The sequence below is a fragment of the Pseudorasbora parva genome, chromosome 5 (genome assembly GCF_024679245.1).
Source record: "Pseudorasbora parva isolate DD20220531a chromosome 5, ASM2467924v1, whole genome shotgun sequence".
Taxonomy (NCBI): domain Eukaryota; kingdom Metazoa; phylum Chordata; class Actinopteri; order Cypriniformes; family Gobionidae; genus Pseudorasbora; species Pseudorasbora parva.
The window spans coordinates 42770734-42781943 of NC_090176.1; the positions used below are offsets into that span (position 1 = coordinate 42770734).

General features: G+C 39.2%; 1 protein-coding gene across 14 annotated transcripts in view; it reads right to left on the bottom strand.

The window, feature by feature from the left end:
• The window catches only part of ttn.2 (titin, tandem duplicate 2), a 171547-nt gene that overhangs the window by 14822 nt on the left and 145515 nt on the right, over positions 1–11210 (bottom strand). For all 14 annotated transcript variants that reach the window (XM_067444370.1, XM_067444373.1, XM_067444378.1 and 11 more), the window contains 17 exons: positions 10830–11126; positions 10144–10731; positions 9745–10047; positions 9033–9617; positions 8523–8822; positions 8136–8438; positions 7712–8017; positions 5849–7615; positions 5415–5708; positions 4603–4881; positions 4216–4515; positions 2059–4125; positions 1644–1946; positions 1236–1541; positions 835–1125; positions 451–750; positions 37–342 (listed from right to left, as the gene is read on the bottom strand). In XM_067444370.1, coding sequence (XP_067300471.1) covers positions 37–342; positions 451–750; positions 835–1125; positions 1236–1541; positions 1644–1946; positions 2059–4125; positions 4216–4515; positions 4603–4881; positions 5415–5708; positions 5849–7615; positions 7712–8017; positions 8136–8438; positions 8523–8822; positions 9033–9617; positions 9745–10047; positions 10144–10731; positions 10830–11126 — 8895 coding nt within the window. The remainder of the gene's footprint in view (positions 1–36; positions 343–450; positions 751–834; positions 1126–1235; positions 1542–1643; positions 1947–2058; positions 4126–4215; positions 4516–4602; positions 4882–5414; positions 5709–5848; positions 7616–7711; positions 8018–8135; positions 8439–8522; positions 8823–9032; positions 9618–9744; positions 10048–10143; positions 10732–10829; positions 11127–11210) is intronic.

Genomic DNA, 11210 nt, shown 5'->3' on the forward strand with positions numbered 1-11210 from the left:
AGGTATGGGGTGGGTAAGTAGGTTGGTATTACTCACATGTTGGGTCTCTACAGTGAGCATACTGAGATGCATCACTTGGAATGCTGGTGCCAGCGGCATTGACGGCTGCAACTCGGAATTGATAATCGCTACCCTCAAGGAGACCAGTGATCTTGAGGCGTGTATCATAAATGGTGTAGGTTTTGTTCACTCTTGTCCATCTGACACTGCTCTTCTCACGTTTATCCACAAGGTAGTTTTTGATTTCACTTCCACCATCACTCTCTGGCTTTAGCCACTCAATAATGACATGTTCTTTTCCGACAGCAGTAACCTCTGGTGCTCCAGGAGGTGTTGGAACAGCTATAGATGGAAATTACAAACTAATGTTAACATTTTATCCTGGGTCCTGTAAGTAAACCTTAATTATTATTGGAAACATTAATACATAATAATTGTAATTAAACATACTGTATGCATTTCTTGCAATAACTGGTTCAGACTCTAGGGGCACACCGGGACCGTACTTATTTACACCTCTGACTCGGAAAATGTACTCATTGTTCTTGATCAGTTTTGTGCTGACACAAGACAGAGTCTTGCATTCATTTTCCATGATGACCCAGTTAAGTCTGCTGGTCTCACGTCTTTCAACAATATAATGGGTGACATGATCTCCTCCATCCTCGAGAGGAATCTTCCAGGAAACTGTACATTTCTCCTCTGTGACCCTGCTGATTGTTATTGTTCCATCAGGTGGTCCAGGTGTATCTTAAATATAAAATATTTTCTCATTAAATATACAGCCAATAAATGGTATTTTGACTGAAACATTGTGATGTATTATGTTCTTACCAAGTACTTTTACGCTGACAGCAGCTGTTTTGATTCCACTTGCATTCTTCACAGTAAGGATGTATCTTCCTGTATCATTTCTGTCACATGACTTAATAATTGCCATCGCTCTTGTACTTGTGTATGTCAGTGAGTATTTCTCTCCAAGATCCAGCTCCTTGTCACCCTTGGCCCAAAATACTTTAGGCTCTGGTTTTCCACCAACAGCTGCATCAAGAACAAGGTCTGATCCTGCTCTAATGGTGATTGTTTCACCCACAAGTTTACTGTCCAGCTCAGCTTTTGGTGGTGCTGAAATAAATAAATAGCATGCATTAACACATATTCATAATAGTAAACTGTATGTATATTGTGTTTTTACACATACTATAAGCATGCATCAATTAAGAAAACCATCTTACTATATTCATCTTTGCATGTAATAAATCCTGTCGATTCAGATGGTATACTGTGGACTCCAGCACCATTTCTGGCAATAACACGGAATTCATACTCCTCTCCCTCATGAAGTGATGTAATAGTGAAGAAGTTTTCTGTGATTGTAGTGTAGTTGCACTTTAACCAACGAGCTTCTTCATCATCACTGGATGCCCTGCGTTCAACCACATATCCAACGATCTTGCTGCCACCATCATTGAATGGTATGGACCATCTAATAGACACTGAGGTCTTGGTTACATCATAAACCTCTGGTTTGCCGGGTGGATCTAAAATGCAGAAAAAAGATTGTGGTAAATATTAAGCAATATAAAAAATGAATAAAAACAGTACATTTAAATCATAGTAGAAAGTAATAAAAAAAAACTTACCAACTGGATTTAGAGCCAGTACTGGCCTTGATGGTTCACTTGCTTTACTCAAACCAGCAATGTTCATTGCATATACTCTGAACTGATACTCAAGGCCTTCAATAAGGTTGGAGACCTTGTAGTGACACTCAAGGCAAGGAATCTTGTTCTCCCTCACCCACAGAATAGTATTACGTTCCTTCTTCTCAATCCAGTATCCAGTTACTTGGCTTCCACCATCATGATATGGCACATCCCAGCGGATAGAAATTGCATTAGCAGACACTAAAACTACATCTGGGCGTGTTGGTGGGCTTGGCGAAACTGAAAACAGAAATGTAACATTTATCAAACAGGAGCCAAAAAATATAAATTCTGGATTGGTTATGTTCAATTTTAACAGTGGATAAAGTTATATACAATACTAAATACTTACTGAATGGATGCTCAGCAACAATAGCTTGAGATTCAATAGACTTGCTAACACCAAACTTGTTCTCAGCACAGACTCTGAATGTGTACTCCATGTACTTGGTGAGATGTGTTACTTTGATGGTGGTCCGTTTCACACTTGAATTCACAACCTGCCATGTGGTGGAGCCAGACTCACGTTTCTCAACAATATAATTGGTTATGTCCGTTCCACCATCATCTGTAGGTTCTTCCCAAGTCAACACACATGATTCTGATGATATTCCTGAAACCTTAACAGGTCCAGTTGGTGGGGTTGGTCTACCAAAGACAATGACGGTGACAGTAAATGTCTTTGATCCAGCTGCATTTTCAAGCGTGAGATAATACTGTCCACTGTCACCTCTCTTGGCATCCTTAACCAGTAGAGTGGTTCTGTCTTTAAATATTTTAATTGACACTCTGTCTGTTTCTTTGAGTTTCATTTCTTCAAGTTTCCATGTTACCTTGGGGGCTGGTCTGCCACTAATTGGAATATCAATGGTAAATGAATTTCCAGTTTTACAAGTGATGAGCTGTTTATCTATGCCACTAAGATCCGCTGTTGGCTCAATACGTGGCTCCTTTATGATGACAGAGGCTAGTGCATCTCTTGGGTGACTAATGCCAGCATCATTCTGAGCCTTGACACGGAACTCATATTCTGTGTTCTCAACCAAGCCTTCAAGAACCATTTTCAAAGATTTAGTTTGACCACCTACAACCCAGTGATCAGAGCCCTTCTTTCTGGTCTCAACAATGTATCCAGTAATACGGCTTCCACCATCATGCTCAGGCTTCATCCATACCAGGCTGGCGGTTGAGGATGTAGTATCAATGATATCCAGTCGCTTAGGTGGTGCAGGCTCTTCTGTGGCTATAATAGGCTCTGTCATTTCAAATGGCTCACCTTTGCCATATTGATTTTCAGCGATAACCCTGAAGAAATATGCTGCACCAATATCAAGGTTGGTCACTCTCAGGATTTGACGTGTGCACTTTTCACTGACCTCTTGCCAACTCAATCGACTTGCCTCTCGCTTCTCAACAATGTAATGATGAACACGTGCACCTCCATCATTGGATGGTGCATCCCACATGAGTGTCAGAGCACCTCTTGTCACATCCTTGAATGAGAGAGGTCCTGGTGGTCCAGGTGTGTCCAACACTTTGACTGTTAATGTAATGGCTTTACGACCACTGTTGTTTTCAAGAGAGAGTGTATACTTTCCAGCATCATACCTGGTGCAATTTTCAATTGTCAAGGTGCTGAATGTGTCTGTGGTATTAATATCCACCATTACACCAAGATCTCCATCTGCCTTTGTCCACGTGGCAAGTGGGGCTGGCTTTCCACGGAAGGGAATATGAAGTGTGACTGTTCCACCGTTCTTCACAATATGTGTCTGCTTGAAGTTTGCATCTATATCAATTTCTGGTGAAGTCAGTCTATCAACAGTTTGTACTACATTAGGAGTCTCAGAGAATTCTCCTTTGCCAGCACCATTGACTGCACAAACACGGAATTTATACTCTTCACCAGGTTCTAACTCTGTTACTTTGTAGTGTGTATGGATGCAAGTCTGATTGTTGACTCTGTGCCATTCTTCAAGGCTTGCCTTGCACATCTCAATAATATAACCAATGACTTCCATACCACCGTCAAACACCGGTTTGGTCCACTCCAGGGTAACAGATGTCTTAGTGGTATCAATGACCTTTACTAGAGTTGGTGCACTGGGGGCACTTGTTGGTTCTCTGCACTTGAACAATCTGGATGTACCACTTGCAGGTCCAATTCCAGCACCATTTTCAGCCATTACACGGAATTCATATTCATTTCCTTCTGTAAGGTTTGTAACTCTGTGCCTTAGTTCAGTTATTGGTCTCTTTGCGGAAACCTTCACCCATCTTAAACTCTTCTTTTCTCGTCTTTCAAGAATGTATTGTTTAATCTCATTTCCTCCATCATGTCTTGGTCTTGTCCAGCATAGAGTGATACTGTTTCCTGTCACATGAGTGCAGTCAGGAGTTCCGGGAGCATCTGGTACCGCTGTTAGATATAAAAAATTAATGTATTAAAGTCAAGAAAAGCCAGTACTAAATTAGAAAGTTATTGGATCAAGAACAACTTTTTACTTACTGTACTGCATTTGAGCAATGATTGGATCAGACTCTAGTGGCTTGCCCACACCAAATTTATTCACAGCAGATACACGGAACTGATATTCGTTGCCTTTAATCAGTTTTGTGGCATTAAAGGAGCAGGCTTCACACTTGGACGTTACAAGTGCCCATGAAATTCTGGAAGTTTCACGCTTTTCAATCACATAATTAATGATAGGTGCACAGCCATCATTTTCGGGTGGGCCCCACCAAAGGGTTGCTTTCTCTGCAGATATATTTGTGAATCGAAGTGGGCCTTCAGGTGGTCCAGGGGTATCTGAATAACACAGAGTGGAAATAAGCAAAGACTAAATCCTGAACAGCTTTATTAAAACAATAAATCAAAATAGATTTTAGATCATACCTTGTACTCTGACAAGGACATCCACTTTTGTTGTGCCTGAGCTGTTCTTGGCCTCAACTGTGTAGATACCTCGGTCATTGCGGTCCGCCTCTCTGATGAACAGTGAGCTTGATCCAATAACAGTTGTGATGTCAACCAGCATTTTGTCAACTTCCTTTCCATCTTTATACCATGTAACTTGAGGTACAGGACGTCCTCTTATACTGCAGCTGAGTTTAATGTTTTCTCCTGCCTTAATGGTGAGGGTCTTCTCAGCTTTAAACTCAATTTCAGGGATGACTGATAAAAATAAAAAATAAATAGATTTTTATGATTAGCTTTTGAAAGCATACCTTTTGGAAGTATATATTATTTAGCATACATTTAATGTAGAACAGGCCTGTCAAAATGGATGTTAATCTAAATTAAAATTTTATATTTAAACATTCCTAATAATAAAATTATATAACAATTTAAATTTCTGGGTCTGGCTTGCCTCCTGAAGAGGTTGCAAATCAGCAAAATAGTGCATTGCATTAAATAGTTTATTCAAAGCAATTCATTAAAAAAATATTTTGTAAAAAGAAAGTGCATAATGTTTACACTTCAAGTTTAAACATAGTTTATAAACTAAGTTAACAATTCAAATATAATTTCGTAAATTTAAGAATTATGAACAAAAAAGCATTATTTATTTAGTCATAGTTTACATTTTTGCATTTGAATGTGTTTTTTAATTTATTTAAATTGGACAAATATTTGAAATTTGAATTAAAATTTTACAGCCCTAATGTAGAACTATTACTGTTGAATGATGCCTTTGTAATACATACCACTTTCATCCTTGGTCATGATATAGCCAGATGACTGAGAGGGAGGACTAACTGTTCCAACAGCATTCCTGGCAATTACCCTAAATTCAAAGCGATCACCAGCAGCAAGGCCTGTTACTGTAAACTGGCATTCGCTGATGTCAATGAAATTGCATCTCAACCAACGTGCTCTTCCTTGACGCCTTTCAACACTGTATGCCACAATTCTACTGCCTCCATCACGTTTTGGTGGTTCCCACTGAAGTGTTACAGAGTCTCTTGTAACATCAATGCAGTTAGGGGTGCCAGGAGGATCTAAATAAAAAAAAAAAAAGAAGATATTTGGAAAATAAGGAATTTTGGTGAAAAGAATAATTCTGTGAAGTAATTAAAACCATAAGCATTGACAAAAGCTTATCATTGATAAATGTTACAAAGACAATAATAAGACTTACCAACTGGGGAAATTGCCAGTTTGTGCTTGCTCTGTTCACTGACTTGACTAATGCCAGCGTTGTTTTCTGCATAAACTCTGAATGAATACTCCAGACCTTCAATAAGTCCAATGGCTCTGTATTCTCTTCCAGAGATAACATTGGAATTCACTTTCATCCACAATAAGCTGTTCCTATCTTTTTTCTCAAGATGGTATCCAGTGATTGGAGAACCACCATCAAATCCTGGGGCATCCCACTGAACACTCATTCCATCACTTGTAACGTTGAAAACTACAGGTTTTCCTGGTGGACCTGGTGGCTTATATTGATGTTGGGCAACCACATCTGATGAGGTTAGAGGCTCGCTCACTCCATATTTGTTCTCTGCACGTACCCTAAATTGGTATTCAGTACCCTTAAGCAAATTTGGTATCTTAAATGTGGTCCTGATCACACTAGAGCAAACGATCTTCCATGCTGCTTGACATGTCTCTCGCTTTTCTACACTATAGCAGGTGACCTCTCCTCCACCGTCTTCTTGGGGTTCATCCCATGAGATGATAATACTTTGGGCTTTAATTTCATCAAAACGGATTGGGCCTATAGGCTGAGATGGTGGCCCAAGTGTAATCACTTTGATGTCAAAAAAGTTCTTGACAAGTTTGTTATCAAGGACCAAGGTGTATTTTCCTGCATTGTCCTTTCTTGCATTTCTTACAATGAGACATGCCTTGTTTTCTGTTTGCCTGAAACGAACTTGTTCACTTTCCTTGATTGGGACATCATCTTTCATCCACTGAATAGTTGGTTTAGGTTTACCTTTGTAGGGCAAGTCAATATTTATATTTTGTCCAATGCGAACACTTAATTCTGCATTAGGATAATCAATAAGGTTTGCCTCAGGTGGTATAAGGAAATCCTTTACAGTGATGGGTCCAATTTGAGAGAAGTCACTGCGACCCTTCTCATTTTTAGCAAATACTCTAAAGAAAATTTCTGAATGCTCTTTAAGCTGTGTTACCTCATAGTGGCAACATCTGCATGTACCACCAATGCTCCAAGCTTCTTCTTCCTTTGTCTTTTTCTCAATAATGTACTCAGAAATGTGGCTGCCACCATCATGATCAGGCTTGGTCCATGCCAATGATACAGATGTATTTGTTGAGTCCTCCAGTACAAGATCTTTTACAGCACCAGGCATCTCAGTTGCTCTCACAGGCTGTGCAGTCTCACAAGTATCACCAACGCCATATTCATTTTCAGCAGAAACCCGGAAGAAATAAGAAATTTCTTCAGACAGACCATCAACCTTGTATGTTGTATTGGCACATTCATTTGTCACAATAGTGAATGCCTTCATTTTAGCATCCTTCTTTTCAACAATGTAATTTGTGATTTGAGAACCACCGTCAATATAAGGTGGTTCCCAGCTCAGAGTGAGTTTACCTCGTGTTACATTCTTCACTATCAACCTATTACAAGCAGAAGGTGTGTCCAACACTTTAACAGACACAGTAATGGTTTTTGGCTCTCCGACCCCATTTTCAATTTCAAGAAGATATTTTCCAGAATCATCCCTTGTGACTTTTGGTATGATGAGTGTAGTTGAGTAGTCTGTGTTTTTGATGGCATATCTTGCATCACCACTAATGTTCTTGTCTCCCTTCCTCCATGTTACATTTGGAGCAGGTCTACCCTTAAGAGGGATTACAATCTCAACATCTCTACCAGCCTTTGCTATGTACTGAGTTGACATTGACATGTCAAGGTCCACATCCGCCTCCTCTGTTAAAATGAATGAAGAACATATTTGATCAGGTTCACAGTATCATACATTTGAATCAACTTTTTTATTGCTTTAGACATTTAGAAAGTACAAACCCAGAATATCTTTGGCTTGCACTGGCTGCATCATCTCAATTGAACGTCCAAATCCAACACAATTAACAGCAGAGACACGGAAGAAGTAGTACACTCCAGGTTTCAAGTGGGACACTACAAACTCAGTTGTCCTTACTTCTCCTTTAGAACTTATAGTGACCCATTCTGTCTCATCAGCCATTCTTTGTTCGACAATGTAGCTTGTGATTTCACTGCCACCATCATAGACAGGCTTCGTCCATCCAAGGGTAATGGATGTCTTTGTTGAATCAACAACTTTGAGCTTGGTTGGCTCACTTGGTGGATCTAAAATAGCAATTAGTAAATATAACAAATTCTGTTTTAAATATCATTGCATACTTTGAACACATTTGATGCACATTCTAAAATATAAAACAATACAAATAATCCACAAAAAGCTTACCAATTGGGTCATAAGCTTTGTAGAAAATGGACACATCAGAATATGGGCCTGCTCCAGCTTTGGTGATTGCACAGACACGATACTGATATTCATTTCCTTCTGTGAGGTTGCTGACTTTCTGTCTGGTATCTCGAATTTGATCTTTAATAACCTTGAACCACTGTAGACTTTTCTTCTCACGCTTCTCTAAATAATATCCATCAATGTCGCTGCCACCATCCAAACTTGGTCTTTCCCATACCACAGTCATTGTTGATCTTGTAATCATAGTGACTTGTGGTTTAGAAGGCTTACTAGGAGGAACTGTTGGACAATATGACGCATTAAATCACATTAGGTCCCACATTTATTAGTAATTTTTTTATATATTATTAAAACTATTCTTACCAAAGGAATTCTGTGCAATTACTGGTCTAGATTCCAGAGGATCTCCAACTCCATATTTGTTCACGCCACGAACACGGAATATGTATTCATTGCCCTTAATTAGCCTTGGGACTGTGACAATGCAGTCTTCTAGTTTTTCTGAGATAATGGACCACAAAATTCTGCTTGTCTCACGTTTCTCCACAATGTAGTGGGTAACCATTGCACCACCTTCATCAGCTGGAGGATCCCACATGATAGTCATAGTATCTGCTGTGATTTTCTTGAACTCTATGTCTCCAGCAGGGGGTCCTGGTTTGTCTGATAAAAGTTAGCAAAAATTTAGCCAAAAAGTTTATAAATGAAGGCATGCAATAATTTAAATGTATTTAATACAGTTCTTTTTACTTGTTCCTTTAAGAAGTAAAATAACTACATCATAAAATAATTCAAAAATAACAATTAATAGAAATAATGTTACATACTATGCAATTTATTAAAAGATATTTAACAGTAAACTTTGCAACATACCTTGGACAAGTACTCTGACAGCAGCATACGCTGAGCCTAAAGAGTTCTTGATCTTAAGTTCATAGGTTCCAGTATTCAGACGGGTGGCTTCCTTGACTGAGATACATGCAGACTCGGTGGTGTTGGAGATAGAAATCTGAGCTCCAGACTCTAGCTCTTTTCCATCCTTGTACCATTCAATTGTTGGTTGAGGTTTAGCAATAATACCAATTTTAAGTTGAACTGTAGCACCTGCTTTGTATTTTACAACATCAAGATATTCTTGAGGAAATTCAATCTCAGGGGCACCATAAGTGTCCACACATGAGACAGGTCCAACAGTTGATGATGGGTTACTAATGGAGCCAACTGCATTCTTAGCCATGACCCGGAATTCATAAGATTCATTCTGAGTTAAGCCTGATACGGTGAACTTTGTGTCAGTAACATTTGTCAAATTAGATTTTGACCATCTGCCTTTTGGACCATCTTTACTTTCAATCAAATATCCAGTAATTTTACTTCCTCCATCATATGAGGGTCTCTGCCAGGCAAGGCTAATTGAACTCTTTGTGATATCGGTGACTCTAAGGTTGTTGGGAGGTTCTGTGAGGGGGGAAAAAGTGGCAATTAATGTCATTTAGAATTTTACAATTGGAATTCCAACTATAATTATTTATACTAAAGGTTAAAGTATATGGAACAATCAATTTACAAGAAACTAAAGGCTTACCACATGCATCAATTGCAAGCACAGGATCTGAGTGCTTGCTAACTGGACCAATACCAGCAGCATTTTCAGCTGCAACCTTGAACTCATAGATCAGACCCGCATTTACATTTGATACTTTGAAGTGTGTAGCCCGGATAACAGTAGTGTTAACTTTCTGCCAAAGAATGCTGTTTCTGTCTTTCATCTGAAGGTGATATCCAAATACATGGCTTCCACCATCCGAAGATGGCTCCTTCCAGTTAACAGTAATACTTTCCTTTGTTACAGCTGACACCCATGGTTGTGAAGGTGCCACTGGTAGTGCTGAAACAAAATAGCATAGGTTTTCATAGATGCTTTATAGCATACATTTGTATTTACCAATTTGCTGCTTACAACGTAGAAAAGCATTTTACTCACTGTATGGAAGACTGACTGTAACAGTCGGTGAATCAATGTGCTCACTGATACCAAAGCGATTCTCAGCCCTGATTCTAAACTGATACTCAATTCCAGTGATCAGCTTCATTATCTTGATTGTGCACCTTGCTACAGCAGATGAGACTTCCATCCAGTTTGCAGTAGTCGTCTCACGTTTGAGAACAATGTAGTTGGTGATTGGGCTACCACCATCGTATGTGGGAGGCAACCACTTCAGACTGACACTGTCCTCTGTGACATCACACATTTCAACAGGGCCAACTGGTGGACTTGGTCTGTCAAGGACCACAATATTCACAAAAGACTTTGTGGTCCCACTGGAGTTGGAGGCTGTGATATCATATCTGCCTGCGTCCAAAGCAATACTCTCACGCAAACAAAGGATAAGGGAGTCAGTTGTCACATCAGAATTGAATCTCATGGTTGACTTTACAGCCTGTCCATCCTTAGAGAGGGATACTCTTGGTAACGGTTTACCAGTGAGGGGGATCTCAATCTTGAGATTTGAACCTGCTTTAACATAGGCAGTGTTGTGTTGGAAGTCCTTCATGCTAATTTCAGGCGCCTCTGTTGATTAAATAAAGAAACAAGAAAATATAATAATTCAACATCATGTAAAACATGTAAGTATAAAAATGAAACATCATTAAAAGTAAATAACTTACCCAGCTGATCTTTTACAAGCACAGGTAAAACCATGTCTTTGGGGTCACTAAGTCCTGCATGGTTTTCAGCCCGAACTCTAAAGTAGTATTCAGCATTCTCTCTCAATCCACAGACAACAAAGTGTGTTGATTTGGTGGAACCACACTTTATCCATTTTTGTTGTCCTTTTTCAAGAGCCTCAACCAGGTAATTTGTAATTCTGCTACCCCCATCATGTTCTGGCTTAAGCCATGCTAGTGAGACACTGTCTTTTGTGACATCAGTGACTCCAAGCTTGGGTGGTGGACTTGGTTTCTCTAAAATTCAACATAAAATATAACATGAGTACAATTTTTAAAAATATGCATCAAAGATTTAAAAAAATAATCAAAAATATGTGC